The sequence below is a fragment of the Camelus bactrianus genome, chromosome 1 (assembly GCF_048773025.1).
Source record: "Camelus bactrianus isolate YW-2024 breed Bactrian camel chromosome 1, ASM4877302v1, whole genome shotgun sequence".
NCBI classification, from domain to species: domain Eukaryota; kingdom Metazoa; phylum Chordata; class Mammalia; order Artiodactyla; family Camelidae; genus Camelus; species Camelus bactrianus.
Window position 1 is genome coordinate 62,899,553 of NC_133539.1, and position 16,777 is coordinate 62,916,329.

The 16,777-nt window shown below is 48.6% G+C and overlaps 1 protein-coding gene across 1 annotated transcript in view; it reads left to right on the top strand.

Moving 5' to 3' along the window:
• Positions 1 to 16,777, top strand: part of XXYLT1 (xyloside xylosyltransferase 1) — a 161,227-nt gene that overhangs the window by 72,739 nt on the left and 71,711 nt on the right. Inside the window, exon 3 of the mRNA XM_045519817.2 lies at positions 15,559 to 15,691. Coding sequence (XP_045375773.2) covers positions 15,559 to 15,691 — 133 coding nt within the window. The remainder of the gene's footprint in view (positions 1 to 15,558; positions 15,692 to 16,777) is intronic.

Consider the following 16,777-nt stretch of genomic DNA (forward strand, 5'->3'; position numbering starts at 1 on the left):
ACACGTACCTCTTGATGTCTTCTGCTCCCTGTTCCTGTCCACATGCCTGGTGCTCAGTGCATACTGCATGGCCACCCTGGTCACCCCAGATGCCTGGGCGGGGACAGAGGCACAGAGAGGTGCCAAGTCTACAGAGCAGAGGCGCTGCCACATCAGGCTGCTCCCTTGACCTACCTGAAGCCCCCAGAGGGCCTGGCCTCTCTCTGGCTGCAACTTTCACACCTCTCCTTTCTTTACTCTGCTTTTTCACTAGTGGCTCCCTTTGCCCTCTCTTCCCCCCAGATCTTTGCATTTCTGTTTCCTCATCTTGCAGGTCTCAGCTCAAATGCTTCTTGTTCCAAAGGCCTTCCCTGTTGACCCAGGTTCAGTCGCCCTGGCAGCGTCAGGTTGCCCCCGTCACTGTTTTCTCCTTCACAGCACCTACTGCTGTCTGAAGTCATCCTGTCCAGACTGAGGGCGACACAGAAGCAGAGCACCCTTGCCTGTCATTTCCCTGATATATCTGCAGTGGCGAGACCAGTGCCTGGCATACAATAGGGGGGTAATAAATATTTGTTGAATGATCAAAAGAATGCAGAGTTGTCGGTCATGAGCAGGAAGGCATCTGGTGTCAGAATTGTGCTGTGTGCGCCGGCCGTGCGTGCTGTCGCTGGGACGGTCACTCAGAGGGGCTGGCTTGGCGCTTCACCTGGGCTGGGAGGGCAGTGCCTGACGATCAGCTTCCTGGGGGAGCATTTTTCCTCCTGAGTGGCTGACTTCTAGCAGCATTGAGTTTCCATCTGTATTACAGCATCTGAAGCGTCTCATTCGATACGGAAGGAAAATTTGGTGCAGTTCCAGATTTTTCTTTGGAAGAGGCAAAGGCATCATCCTTGAACAGAAGATCACAGCTGTGCCTAAGCTAGTAGTGTTCCTTGACAGTCAGGACGACCCTGAGGTTTTAGAGACCTTGTTTGTACTCAAGGCATCATGACTGTACTTCAGGTATAAGTAGAGGTGAAAGTGTTTTAAAAAGAAGATAAGATTTATCCTGGCTTCTGCATAGACGAAGAACATTCTTTCTTTTGGTATGTGTTCATTATTTCTGTGACCACATAGTTATACCTGGCTTTATACTTGAAATCGTTTGGGAATAGTTACAAGACTGTTCAACACTTCCATCACCAGCAGTTACCAAACTCTGTGTCTGGATGTTTTGCACTAATGACTCTGATGGTGTCACAATTAACTGTTACGTGAATTGCACAAAGGCTACCTCATCTCCTTATGTTGGACTGGAATATTCATAAGGCACATTTGCCCTGACCCTACATTTCAGTAGCCAGACCATGAACACTGACCTGTGGGAATCTACCTGCCTCGGTAGAGGAGAGAAGGGGCAGGCTGTGGCCTCCTGCTTAATCCTAACTGCTTAGGCAGTGAGGGTTTAGAGGACAGTCAACACAGCAACAATCTGAGCACCATCCTGCCAAGAAAAGCTTAAAATGTCATTTGTTTCCATAGGAATGCAAAAGTTTTTCCTTCATACAGGCGTGCAGGAAATTAAACCACAAGAAAGGCCAAGTTGAATTTCTTAATCCACCCCAAACAATGAGTTCTGAAGTGTGGGTTTATGGTTGGAAAGTGACTGGGTAAAAATAGCACGGACTGACTCAACAAATCAGCCTCCCCAGGCTCCCGGAGCCGCTGATGCGTGCGGACTCTGCTGACAGACCCTGTGCTTGGCTGATCAGAGGCTGCCCTGCTTCAGGAAGGGCGCTTCACCAGGAGAACGCAGTCCCACAGCAGAACCTCCTGTCTGGGTTCCCTGCTCTCTCCATACTCAATTCCAGAAGCTTCCCGTCCAGGCTCAGCAGTGTCTTTTGGGGGATGTGACTCAGAGGGAGGCCCCCTGGCTGCTTTTGCTGTTGGGTTTAGACGGTCTTTACATCTGGGGCCATGGCAGCAGCATTGTTCACGTGAGGTTTACTCAGTCACTTACCTGACAGGAGGGGGACTGCTCTGCCTCAGGCTACCTCCCTTGCCGCAAAGGGTTGATTGAACTTTTGGGTTTGTGATCTTGCGTCCTCGGGTATCTCTAAAGCTGATCTTCCTTTTTCGGGATTCCTCTAGCTCTGGAGCTCTGAGAATGCAAACTGGCTCCTGAGAGACTCATCCCAGTAGACTTGAGATTTTTTCCAAGCTGCTCAGATACCCAAAGTGCCTGCCATTTGCCTTGGACTTCCAAGATGTACTTGGCAAGAGGAGACGGGGAAAATGTAGCACAAATACAATTAGATAAATGACAGGAAAAAGAAACCAGATAAGAGAAACTCCCAGCTGATTGTTTGCTTTTGCTTTAAAAATCCACCTGGAAACCCAGAAAACCACCTTGTGGTGAAGTAGGAGGAAGGCAGGAGTCTCTTGATGGATTTGCCTTAAGAAAAAGATGATTAAAATGGGTAACCCTGGCTACCTTGAGAAGAATCTTAAACTTGAGGTCATGGCAAAATGCCTTAAATCTGATCTGCTTTGCCAGAAAATGAGTATTTGCTATGAGGAAGTTAGTTAATCCCTTTAGAAATGTTTTTAATTTAAAAGTAATACATGTCCATTTTGAAAAGATAGACCAGTATTTTAAAAAATACACATTTTCTTCTAGTTGCATTTGTGTGTGTGTGTCCACACAAATAAATACATAATAACATTAATATATATTGGACATATTGATAATCATGCCTTATGATTACACTATTTATGTTTTAGTATATTAATTTATTTCTGTGATTGCAAAAATACATATTTCAAATAGCATAAAGAAGAAATTGAAAATAATCTGTAATTCCACTATAGGATGAGCTGGTCTCCAAAGATGACCTCCTAAGGAGCCACGCCTCCTGGAATTCACACCCAGGTGCCATCCCCGCTCTTGGAATTTGGGCAGGCTCGTGGCTTGTTTTTGATGAATAGGTTATAGTGGAAGTGATGGAGCCTGACTTCTGAGGCTCAGTCCTCAGGTGCCCTGTGCAGTTTCAGCTGGGTCCCTTGGCAAGCTCCCTTTTGGAACCCAGCTGCCCTGCTGGGAGAAGCCAAAGCCCCGGGGGAGCCCACACGAAAGTGTCTGGCTGACAGCCCTGGCTGAGCTTTTTGCCGACAGCCAGCGTCACCTGCTGGCAATATGTGGGGTGTGGCTGTCCAGCCTGGCCGAGCCTTTGGGAGACTGCAGCCTTGTTCGCCGTTTCCTGGTATCCACATGGGGGACCGACCCCAGGTGAGGACTGCCCAGCTGAGCTGAGCTGACCCAGACCCATGGGGGGATCATCATACACTGTTTTAAGCCACTAAATGTTGGGCTGGTTTGTTATGCAGCTATAGATAACTGGCACGGGCTGTGGGCTGATTTCAAGGTAAAGCTGTTTAGAGGGAGCACAATGAGGCTAAAGAGCTCAGACTCCAGGGCCGACAGGCCTGGCGTGCTTAGTCACTTAGTCACTCTCCAGCCGTGTTGACTGACCTTGGGCAAGTTATTTGGCTACTATAAACCTTTGTTTCCTACATTTGTTAAATGGAAATTTGGAGATACGGAAGTATTCCAGCGTCTGGCACTTGGTAGGTACTAAGTAAGTGTTAGAATATTTAGTAGTTTGGGGAATGGGAATAAGGAAGCATTGGAAGCAGCTGGGGCAGCAGCAGAGGCTGTGTAATGAAAATCCTACTAAATTTGCATTTTTTTGCTGCTGTGAACGATGTCATTCATTTCTGAACCTCCTCCATACTTAGCATAGTACTGGGCACACAGTAGGGACTTTATGGCCTGCTTGACTTGGCGTGGCTGAAGTCAACACAGTGTGTGTATCTTGTGTACCTGAATATACCTGCTATTCTCAGAACAAGCACCGGGGTTATGAGCTGGGGAAAAAGGCCACCCCTCTTCAGAGTCACAAGGAGGCAGGGCTGGGAGGGGTCTTGGAGACCCTTTGTCTTTTATAGTCTAGGAAGACTAATGCCCAGAGGGGAAGTGGCTTGTCCAAGGCCGGACACAGTGGCAGAGTCAGGCCCATCAGCCAGGGCTCTAACCCAGTACACTGCCCAGTCATACTTGCCCAGGGTCCCTAAATTCACATTTTATTAAATAAGGCAGAGCACATTGTATTACTTGTTTTAAAAAACAAGGGATCAAAATTCATATCGCCAGTAATGGGACAAATTGACATGCCATGCTCCTGATATGATAGAGTGAGAAGAACCCAGCATCACTTCTGTGCTGTTCTTGACAGAGATGTGTAACCTGAATCTAATCAGGAGGAACCATTAGCAAACCCAAAAAGGGGGAAATTTTACTCAATAATTGGGCTGTGATCCTCAAATTGTCCCAGGTCTTGGAAGATGAGGAAAGCCTGAGGAAATATTTCAGATTAAAAAGATGTGACAATCATGCCATCCTAGAGCAGAAATTTTGTTTTTGTCTTTGGACAATTGATACATTTTGAATGGGACTGTAGATTAAATGGGACTGATGTATTAGTGTTAATTTCCTGGGTTTGATGGTTGTACTGTTATTATGAGAGTGTCCTTGTTTCATAGCAAGTACATACTGAAATATTTAGAGGTTACATCTTTTTTTTTCTTTCATCTGCAATTATGTCAATTTGGCATTATATTTTATGTCTTTTTTAAAACAAATAAACTTTATTTAATTAAAAACTAGAAACTGAATTAAATGAAATTAAAATTTAATTAAAATGGGGAAATGAATCAATCAGTGCTTAAGCATAGTTTGGTAGAATCTTTTTAATTGTGTCTGTGATGGGAACAGGTTATAAAGAGGGTTTCTAATGAAACTTGGAGTCTGGACGCCCAGCACAGGGGCCAGTCTTGACTTTTCCATGTTCTTGGGTAATCTTATTAGAGTCATAGTAGGAGGGGCTCCTCTTATCCTGGTAAACAGGGATAAAAGCAATGAAACGTAGACTGTACCTTCGGTGGGAGAAAATTATAAAATGGGAGTAATAAACCCTACTTGTGAGGATTAAATGAGGTAAAATATGTAAAAATTCCCTAGTTCATCACCTAGTTTCCAGGTGTATGGGAACCATATTATTTTATAGATGATGATAAATGATTCATTTTTTTTTAACGTAGCATGAAAATCAAAATAAAATGACATTTTTTCAGGAGGCCTGACTCAGGAGGCAGGAAACCGCAAGAGGCTTTTGACCACTGGCCATTCAGTTTGCAAACCGTCACAGGGTAACAGGTGTTCCTCCTGAAAAGACTAAAACCTTTTAATCTTTAAGAAAGAAGAAAAGATATATTTTCTCCTGCTTCAAAAGGTAAGGGGATGGGTAGTTCTTCCCATAAAAATCTCAGAGAGGCATTTCTGGGTTCATAAAGTGGAGAAACTAGTTTTTCTCCTTGCAGGTTGCTGTCATGTGGATTTCTGGGCATAAGGGTGATGTGGGGCCTCTCCTCAGCTTAGGGAAGAGTTGGGTGTGTCCCGGAGGGTAGGCCTTCTCCCCAGAGGAGAAGTTGGCTGTTCTCTGCCCGATCCACCCTCGCTCCTGGTGTGAGCATCTCGGCAGTGCCTGCTCACTCGTGGTTGCAGGTCTTTCTGCTGTGTTCCGCTAGAGAGGAGGCTGGAGGCCCACAGCCTGGGGTCTGAGGAGGGTGGTGGGCTGCAAGACCCTGTTTGAGAAGGACGAGCCTGCTGGATAAAGGGGCCTCTAGCAGATCAGCCTTAGGAAAGAGGGGCGGATCCATTGTTCCCTCCAGGAAGCGCTGCTACTGAAATACAGAAGCCTTTTTATTAGTGACGTGACAAAAGTGGCCAGGGTGTGGGGACCTTGAGAGCAGAACTGCCTGTGCTGGCTTAGTGTCGTTGTCAGTGTGGGTCAGCCTCCTGTGCAAGCAGACAGCCAGGCAACGTGCAGGAAATGTGCTCTCAGTGTTGGAATGGAACTAGGCGCCGGCCACACAAGAGGCTCACCACCGGAAACAATGCTAGAAGATGTCAGCCGTCCTCGAGGGAGTGCCCCCGAGTGAGGCATCCTGCTCACAGAACTCCCATGGGCATTACAGAGGCAGTTTGGGGATGTGGCCCAGCTTGCTGGAGTCTGGCTGTCTCTGGCTTAGCTCACCTTACTAGTGACCACGCCTGGATTCGAGGAGACACGTGGGGACATAGGGCAAGGAGCCAGGCAGGGAGAGAGGTGTGAGGCAGGCGACGAAGGATGAGAGTCCTTTGGGATGGCAGCCCAGGACTGGCAGGGGCAGGTCTCAGTGCCTGGCCAGCTCGGAGCAGGTGAGGGCTGAACAGAGATCTGGAAGGTGAGCAGCAAGAACATGCTAGTGGCTTCTGCGGCGAGGGGACTTGGTGAGCCAGGAAGAGGGGTCTGCATGTGGGTCATATGACATGGACTTAGTTCCTGTGTTGCCGTTTTTGACCATGTGACCTTAGCAAAACCTAATCTCTTTGGGCCTCTATTTCTTCATCTGCAGAATGGGTGGAATTAATGCCTGCCTGTTGTGGAACTACTGCTAGTTGCTACTGTGTTCTCTCCTTTTTCATTTTTAGCTGAATCGCATTTATTTGGGAGTAGTATTATGCCCAGTAATATAATACATTTCACAGCTTCCCTTGTAGCTAGATGTGGCCATGTGACTAAACTTTGTCTGGTGTGACATAAGAAGAAATATTAAGGACCCCCAGGAAGGTTGCTTAAACATTCTGCCTTATTGCAGGGGGCAAAGAGGGCAGAGGTCCTTTTCCCTTTGACCTTTCTGTTGACTGGGATGCAACCAAGTTGGCTGGAGCATCAGTAGCTATCTTGAACCATGAGGTGACCTTGAGGATGGAAACCAGATCTAGGATAGCAGAATGAAAAGGTAGAAGGAGCCTGGATCCTTGACAACTTCACAAAGTGGCCACACCATCCCTGGATAGCGTAGCTACGGTCCTATGTGTGTTAAGCCATTGTTAGTTTAGGTCTTTTGTTACGTGGCATTGGACCCAATCCACACAGGTGTGCCTGCCCCCTAGGTCTTTGTAAGGATTAAATGAGCTAAAGCTTGGGAAAGAGTTTTGTGAGCTGAGAATGCACTTGGAGCATTGGTGTAAAATACAAGGAATCAGCCCTGTTATTGTCATTGTCATCTAAGTAAACCAAAGGGGGAGGGCTGGCCAGGCCCAGGGGCAGAGGCATGTGTCAGGGCAGAGGACGGGGATGAGGAACTGCAAGGCATCGCGACAAAACCTTTGTTATTTTTCTGAATTCTGCACCGAATCCATAGGTACGGGGTAGGTTCAAGTGCCAGTACAGAGGGAGGAGTGGCCAGAATATGTAAAGAGAGAGGGTGGGTGAGATTAGAAACAGGAGCCCCCATACTTCTAGTAAAGAACCTCAGAATGAGGAATTTGCAAAGTTGGGCTTTGACCTCTTGGGCAGACCTCTGCCCAAAGAGGACTGCTTTCTACAGCTGCCATCCTCAGGGGTCTGTGAAGAAAGCTTGCTAGTGAAGAGCAGGCATAGTGTCAGTGCTGGTGAACAAAGTCAGAGTGTGGCCCTAACCTAAATAGGAAGGATCGCTTACACGTTTAGAGACAAGAAATAAAGTCTGTAGCAGAGACTGGAGAGCTAAAAGCTGTGGAGAGGCCAGCAGGGACCGCAGACGTCCACCTCATAGAAATGGAAGAAAGGGGACATTCTTCTTTTCAAATCTAACATTCAGTTTCCCCTGCATCTTGAACTTCACAAAAAGTACATGAGCTAGAATTTCATACTAGCAATGGAAGTGAGGGGAAAATTGAGACCAGGTGTTTTATGTGTCCTCCTCTTATATATGTCCCTAAAGGTTTTTAGCCAAGTTCGAAATAAATTCTGTTCTACCCTAAAGGATGTGATTTATACCAAGTCACAGAAGGTGCTAAGGGTGAGGGAGGAGACTCATGTTACACCGTCGCTGAAGCAAAAACCATGTTTTTTTGTCATACTTTGTCCACAAAACAGGAGCTGATAGTTGTAAAAAAATGTTATGGCTGAGCCGTAGCTAACATTCCATGCTTAATTCTGAGAAGGGTGAGTGGGGCTTGAAGAAAGAATTTGTTGTGTAGCTAACACATAACACCGACTGTGGTCATTAATTCCAACCTCTTGGCCCCAAAGCCTGTCACCAGAGCAGCTAACAGATTCTGTAAATCATTCTCTGAGCCCTGTTTCCTTTCCCTTACCTTCCTCCCTCGGGGGAGGGGGCCGCTGCGCATGTGGAAAACATCGATTATCTTGGAGGGCTTCCTGACTGAGCAGAGCCTGCGGACCTGAGGGCTGCCTGTGTCCGGCCTCCAGGGACCTGGAGGCAGGGAGGCCTGGGGCTGAGGAGCAAGCGTGGGCCTTCAGGACTTCCCTTCAGCTTACTTTTGTGGCATGAAACTTTGAGAATTTTTTTCCTGAAACTTCTCCATTGGCCCCTGCTCAGTGAGATGGAACCCCAATAGCCTTCAAGTTCCTTGAGGATGGGATCTTGAGGGAGGGGGCTGTGGGAAGTGGGGCCCCCCTTCTCTTCCCTGGAAGCCCCAGTCACTGCCCGAGGTGCTCTCAGCTGTCTGGTCTTTTTGCCTTTGATGTGGCAGGATTTCTTGTTTTTAAGATAGTGGAATTTGAAAAGGGACTTCAGAGATGTCTGAAGGCTTTTCTCAGAAAACTGTATGAGGCAAATCAGTGTTTGCTCTGAACTCCGACGCTTCTTTGCCAGGTTGTCCTAGACAAGTCACCCAAATTCTCTGAGCCTCAGCGTCCTCACTTGAAGACAGGAGGTCCTTGTACCCACCCAGCAGAGCATAGTGGAGGCTCGTGCGCTGAGTCTGTAATTGTCAAGCCCCAGCCCGGGCCTGGCACAGACACCCTCTCCCTGCTCTGAGGGAGGGAGCATTTGGCTGACCAGGCTGGAGGAGCCCCAGGAATCTGAGCCCTTGGACCCTTGGCATGTTCCACTGTGTTCCTCTGTGCCAGCTTTTCCCATAGTTAGCCAGCTGTCCTGCAGCTGGGCCTTAGATGGCGAAGAGAATGGAGAAGGAGCTCTGAAGGATGGGGAAGAGCCCAGCTGAGAGGTGACCCAAGTTTCCCCCTGTTGGATGTGAAACCACCCCAGCCCATTCCACCCTGGGACCCCCTCGGGGACACAGCTTGGGTCTGTACAATGCAAAGGCAGGCCCTCCGTCACGCAGGGCCAGAGGCCCTCCTGCGGGAGAAACCAGGCTTGGAGTGGCTGGCATGGCACATTGGCTGTCTCTTCCTGGTCACGAGCCTCTTACCCTTAGAGGAAGTGTCCACCCCCTTCAGTTGCCCTTTGGCTCCTGGAGGCCAGAGGTGCTGCTGAGCAGCAATCACCAAGCTCCAGAGGATGATAAAGCAGGTGGCAGATTGCTGCAGCCTGGCCAAGCGGACAATGAGAAGTCGCGCTCCCTTTCCAGGCAGCTGCTTCCGGGTCTTCGGCCCCATGACACCCTGCATAGCTCGGGGTCGTCATAATTTCCCTTCCTCCCCATACCCCTCCCGCTTAGTGGAAAGCTTGGGTTCTGAAGTGAGAGCTCTCTGATGTGTTATAAATATTTATCTCCGGGAAGCTCTGATGTTCCTTCAAAACAGAAAGGGAGAGAAGGCACTTGCATGGTTAATCTGCCCAGGATGCCGGGCCCAGTGCTTACCTAAGCACGTCTTATGTTTCCATCATTTCCTGACCTATTTTGTTTTGTGTGTGGTAAGTTGTGTCTACCAGGAATTGTTCCTGTGTGCGGATAGGAGAAAGGAAGGGGGAGGAAAGGAGGTTTTTTTTTTTATCCTTTTGTTTGTTTTGGGGTATCATTAATTAGTCACTCTGGGTTGTAATTCCATCCATGGTCAGATGACATGCCTTGTGCCTAATTTAACTGGAGGCTGATGATGAGCTGTCCCAAGCCTGTTTCCACTGGGGAGTGTTGACTTGGGAGCCTCCCAGTTGGTTCTAAGGCTGTGGACGTTGCCTTCTGCAGTGCATGTGTGCAGAGATGCCTGCCCTGCAGTTGGAACCTCCTCAGTGCCATCCAGGGCCAAGGTGGGGATGATAGTAATGGCATCTTGAAGCTCTTGAAAGCGCGTCTCGAGACAGCACGTGGGATCTTGTCTTTACTTTTCCAACTTGTTAGAATCAAGCAGCACCATTGGGTTAGCCTGAAACTGGCACGTGAGAGGATGTGGCGCGCAGATCTGCCCCCTTGTGAAGATGGTACCACATTTTTACTTTATACCCTGGAGTTGAAGTTCAAGTGGAAGTATGTCCAGACCAAAGAGCCCACCTACATCCTGAGCATCTTTTCGCAGTTTGAGTTGACATACTTCAGTGGGTCCTATCTTGTGGTCACACATTCATATTTTTGTGGTTTGGGGTTTCATCCAGGACCCCTGAACCACCTTCCTGTAACTTGTAGGCAGCAGTTCTTTTGTTTCCTGAAATATCCAGGTCAGCTTGCCTGCTCTTTTGCCAAACTGTCGCCCTCTGTGGAAATCAGCGCTTAAAGCTCCAACTGCGGACCCATGAGGTGGGAATGCTGGAAGCTCTTCTAGGTTCCATCATCTACCAAGAGGCCTGGGCAGCCAGCATCATGGAGTTGAACTCCTCTGAAGAGGATGACCAGCAACAAATGTGTTCCTCAGACACCAGGTGCACACACAGGCCTTTCTCCAACACATGAGCCAAGCTTCCTTCTACCTGCGAGAATGACACAGGCACACACTGACACTTCAGTTCTTGTTTTGTGATTTAAATACGTACATGAGAAGATTTTAAGTCTGAGTTGCTGGTTGGAATGCCCCTCACACAGCTAACTGGATGTAGCAGCAAAACATTCCCAAGAGGGCACCCGTCTGACTAGAGCAGGGGATGCTGGGCAGTGGGGCAGACGGTGTTTGACTCCTGGTTGCTGTGGCCTCACACCAGGCACTGAGCTTGCGTCTCCATGGGTGGCTCCTGGAAGCTAAGTAAGGTTCCTGCCTCCCTTTGAATTTAGCACAGCTCAAGGCCTTGTCTTAGAGGAATGTGAAGTTGTTGTTGTTGTTGTTGTTGTTTTAAACACTGCCTGATGTTTATGTGAGAATATGGAGAGCCATTTTCTCATCTCCAAAATCTGGCTATAAAGTGTGTGGATCGTGAAAGTCTCTTTCTTTTCTTTGGTTACTGCTTATCAGTCTTCAGGTTTACATTTTCATGGGATGATATGCTGATCCTCTGTGAGCTAATTGTGTCGGGCGCCTGGCAAGTGTTGTGCGCGACCCTTTGGGCCATTGCACAATGTCTTCTGCTCCCTAGGAGTTCCTGGTCCATGAGGGAGGAGAGCTAATTATTATGAGAGCATTGGCTAGAGAGTCAGAAGACCTGAGCTCTGGGATCAGCTTTGCCACTTAGCCTGACTGTGTGGTCCCTGACAAGTCCCTCTTCTTCTTTGGTCCTCACTTTCCCCATCTGTGCAATGAGCATATTGGCCTCAGTTATTATCAGGTTCTCTTGTCAAATCCGTTATCCTAGATCATTCTGTCCTTTACCTTTTTGCTATCTTCCCATGGGATTCTGACCTAGTAGACATTCAACCAGCCTTAGGTGTCAGCCATTGATTTGAGTTTTGTAGCTGACTAGTCCTCCTTTTTCTCAGACATTCTTTCCCATGCTTTGTAGATTTCATCTCCTCTTTGCTTTGGGGGCGATTATCCCATCTGCTTATTCCTTACGTTTCAGTGGTCCTACTGCTATCATTATGGCTGTCCTCCAACCAGCATCCTCTCTGGGCCATCACTGTGGCTGCCACATCCGCATATCAGTCTTGTTTCATCCTCAGAACAGTCTTTCAGCGTTATATGTAAAACCTTCCGGATGGGAGGGAAGGTCTAGCTCAGTGGTAGAGCACATGCCTAGCATTCATGAGGTCCTGGGTTCAATCCCCAGTACCTCCATTAAATAATTAATTAATTAATTAACCTAATTACCTCCCCCACCCAAAAACCCCTCCGAGTGTAGTTCTCACAAAGAGATGACTGTATCAAGGACCAGGGGCCAGAAGAACAGGGCCCTTTTAAAAAATCTCCTCCTAATGAATTCCAGCATTCCTGGTAAGCGTCTTCCTCTTTTCATCACTGACATTTACAACTTGGCATCTTATTTCATAATTATATAAAAGGATAGCCATCTGGACAGACGCCTGCATGACAGTGCAGACTGCACTGGGGGCGGTCGGCCTCCCTGAATAGAAGGGAGTGTCCTCCTGCCTCAGCTTCAGAGGTGACAGCAGGGTCAGTCCTTTCACAGTGGTGTGAAGGGGTCACTTCGTGCTGGAGCTGCTGCCTCTCTCCTTCCTAATCGGTTAACCTCATTTGAAGTCCCTCTTGAAAGAAGTGTTACCAATTTTAAGAAACCTTTCCTGAAAGGTGCTTTACAAATGAGGAGTTACAAAAAATATTAAAGCATCTCAAATTCCTGTGTCTCAGGGCTGTGGATGACCTTCCCAAGTTCTCTTCCAGCCAGTCCCTAAAGGGCAGGGAAAGTGCTCAGATTTATTGAGGGGCTTATGAAGACAAGGCCAGGGCTCTGCCCAAATGCAGGAAGAGACATCTGATGTCCTTGAGCTCGGCGCTCTGCCCAGGGCCTGTCCAGCAGGCCAGGGAAGGAGGCTGCTCCTGGCAGATGAAGTAGGATTTAGAGGATCTTGAAAGACCAGAGAGTACACATAGCACATGGTAGGCTTTCAAGGAAGAATGACTGATTGACAGACTGAATGGCCCCTCTATCAGGAAGTTCTTTAATTATAGTGAAATCACCATTTACTTCCCCGTAATTCCCATTCAGCCAGGTTGTTGCTCTGTTGTTTGTCTATCAAGGTCTTGGGCACTTCCGTGTGCTCCCAGGCCCCCTGTGTGGGTGGTATTGGATCTGAGATCTGCCTCCCTGGAGCTCCTCTCTGCCCAGAAGCAGACTCAGGGTGTACTGGGAAGAGATGCTGGCCTTTCAAGTCCAACAGACCTGGGTTTACATCCCAGCTCTGACATTTGTTTGTTGTGGGACCTTGGACTATTGTTTTTCACCTTTCTAAGCCTCTATTTCTTCATCCAAACATGGGGATAACTTCATTTAACATTTGGGTGGTTACGAGAAGTAAGCTATTGCCTGTGTAATAGTGCTGGACACTTAAAAACCACTCAGAGAAGAGGTGCTTCTGTGTGGCCATCGTTGATATTATCAGAAGTACTTGCAAGGCCGTGAGGATGCAATTTCCCTTTCTTTCATAGCCCTGATGACGCCACAAAACTGCCACCACACACCCCTGAGAACCCCATCTCCAAGTCAAGCACCCTTGTCCTTCTCTGCTGCTATGATGGGGTTGCTCTGCTCCAGATGATGGTGCCATCCTGTCCCTGTCTCATGAGGGCTCTGCTGTACTTCGTGAAGAGCTGCCTGAGACCCTGGATGTGGGAGCTCGGGGCACAGGAGGTGGACAGAAAGGAGAGAGAGGGCTGGAGCCTGGTGTGTGCGGTGGGGCCTCCCCATCATGACTTCTTGATGCTGCAACTCTTACGCCTGGGCATTCTCCCCTGGGACACAGTGTCCTTCCCTAAGGTCACCATCAGGTTCCTTCCCTCTGTTCCCCAGCGCCACCTGAGAACAGCAGGGGCACTGAGACTCCAGCCTGCGGCCTCTCTTCTCCTTCCTGGTTTAAGGCAGCTCCCTGGGAGACAGCCACGTCACCGCAGGGCTTCTTGACCTCCAGGCTCTCAGATCATCACCGTTCCTGGTTTCTGGGTGGTGGTCATCCTGAGTGTTGTCTTCAGTGCAGGAGGGAGAGCGGCAGTTCTACTCACATTTACGTGTGGGGTGGGCCGTGTGAAGGCAGGCCGGCCGCCGGGTCACCCTGGCCTGGGGGCCCGTCCTCCTGTACCTGCTCCTGCCGGGGCCAGAGAGAAGCCTGCTGCCCTCTCCCTGTCCTCTGGTCCGGGCAGCTGGAGTCTCACCTACTGGCACTTGCTTTTTTCGGAAAACTCATATGGAATGCCAACTCGTGTTTTGGTTCTGTGTCACAAAGGAAAATATAACAGGAACAAATGAAACAGTTTTTCTTGAATCATAAGCTGTGATTTCTTCATACACTAATTTAGAGGATGGCTATTGAGCTCCACAAACGTTCCTGAGCGTTTACTGAATGCCATGCCCTGCACTGTGAGTGGATGGAGGCCGAGATGCCAAAGATGGGGTCCCTGTCTTCAGGGGGCTTCCATGGTAGCATCCCAGCATCATGCCCCATGGCTGGGCCAGCGTGAAAGGCTGGTGGAGAGCCAAGGATGGAGCCCAGAGCTCTGGATGGGTGGTAGTGTGACTTCACCCCTCCTCCCTGCCGAGCTCCCCGTTTCTGTCACGTCTTCCTTGACTGCCTTAGGCTCAGTCGAGTCCCCTACGCTGCAGACCCAGGATCCCTGTAGCGTATGCAGCCTGGGTGTGTGAGATATGTCTCCCCGTTACTTGGTCTTCTCGGCGTCACAGCCTCACGCGGCACATCGTGTCATCTGCGCTTTAACAAATGAGACAACTGAGGTTTAGAGAAGTAAGATAATTTCCCCAGGGTCACAGAATTAATCAGCAGCAGAACTGGTGTCTGCACTCACGTGATCTGATTCCCAGGCCAGAGCTGCCCTTAGTGCTTACTCTCTCTTGTCATAACCCCGAGCAGCCTCTCTTCTAGTTCAGGTCAGTACTAGGTACCCCCTCTCTGTTTTCAGTTACCTGGTGTCTCCCCCTGAGGGCGGGATCCCGGCAGCCTGATGTGTGGTCCTCTGCTAGCACCACCCACCCAGGAGCTCAAACAGGCTTTGGGTGAAGGATGGAGAATGAACTTTGCTCCTCTCTCCTCCCTTTCTCATCTCTGAGTCACCTGGAGGCAGTGGAAGCAAACAGCTCTTATGAGCCAGGTAATTGTGAGGTTCAGTCTGTCTAATTATAGCTTAGTTAGTCTTCCAGACAATGGATTAAAACAAAACAGCATCTGGGGTCTTTCAACTGTTTCTCTCTGGGTCAGCATCCTAACTTGACACATACCCAGGCCTGCAGAACGTACTGATCAGGGCCTGAAGCAATAATGGTTTTTACTTCTCTTTCCCTTGGGGGAGATTTACTACTTGTGCCCCAAAGAGAAACACCTGTGTGCTTTGAGTTTTAAAGGGTGTCCGTGTACCATAGCATCCAAATCAGATACTTTGGGGAATTCAGTGGTGCTCTGTTGACAGTTACACCAGGACGGTGACCTAAACTGGAAGATCTGGTCACCTAGTTTTACAGAAAATGTATGTCTGCAATTGGAAGGAAAGCTATGGGGCGATTGTTGATGAAGACTTCTAGGGAGTCGGGGGTTGCTGGGAGACGAAGGAGCTTTGTTTCCAGTGGTATCTTTGCATTATTGGGTGACAGCAAGAATAACCCAGTACCCTTTTCTGCAGATTCCACTTCATTTTCTAACAGTGGCTGAGCCTCCCAGGATGAGTGTCTGTCTCATTGTTGTCCTTTTCTTTCCTCCAGAGATCCTGCGGATAATTCAGCTGGACCTAGACCTAAAGTATAAGACCAACATCCGGGAATTGTTTGAGGAGTTTGACAACTTCCTGCCAGGCGCCGTCATCGGCATCGCAAGGGAGATGCAGCCCGTGTACAGGTATGTGGCGGCTGCAGGTGGGCAGCCTCTAGGACCCCCTCCCCCCTTACCACTCTCCCTCACCGCCCTCGTTACATTGAGAGTTATTGCTCTGCAGTCTTTCTGCCTTGAGTATCTCAGGGACACATTTGTACTAGTTGCTTACAGTTAAGAGTATGGGCAGGTGGGTCTGCACCAAAGCTGTTGGTGCTACCTCATTCATTTGGGGGAGTTTGTGACATTTTTCTTGTGGAAAGCCCTGCCATTTGGGTTGCTGGTTCTGGTTTGGCTCAGAATTTTAAAGTCTTGGGCTTTGCCTTACAGAGGAGGTGTCAAGGTATAGCTTTATATGGCTAGTCTGGTGATGAGCTAGGTTTTCTTGGCGCTTGAGTCACCAGCGACCCCTTCTCTGTGTAAGTGGAGTGCATTTATGAGTGTCTTTCAGGGAGGGGGAGGCAGCACAGCTTTGGAACACAGATTGGCATCACCTAGTTGAGTGAAGAGCACATTCTAGGGCTGCCGTGTGGCCTTGTCATGTGTGCGTCGTGGAGAAACTCCGGCGCCTGAGAACCAGGAGATGCGTTCGAGAGTATTCATTATGGCATTGTTTGTAGTAGCCCAAACTGAAACAGCTTCAGTGCTCACAGACAGCAGAATAGATAAATAAGATATATTTATCCAGTTGAGTACTATATAAAGTTAAAAATGTACAGACCCTGGCTACATGCACTGATGGGCAAAACTGAACTGTACTCTTCAGGAAAGTATACACAAGTGGTTAAAAAATACAAGAAAACTAAGGAAATGATGATTCCTAAACGCCAACATGACAGCTCACTCTGCCGCGGGTGGAGTGGTGGTGGGAGGCGGACGTGGCTGGGGGTTTGCCTCCCAAGGGCTGCAGTGCTTTCATGCTCGGCTTGAGTGGCTGTACATGTGTGTGTGCTCCTTTGTGTGTAATAGATGTCTGACAATTTAAAAAAATTAAAAAGAAAAGGAAGAGCAGAAGCACCTGCCGGGTTTTGTGACTCTGGTCGTGGAGAGTTTCACGTTGCTGACTCTCCTCCTCTGGGCAGAGCCATAGCTCACCCAGAGCCTGGAGCTGGC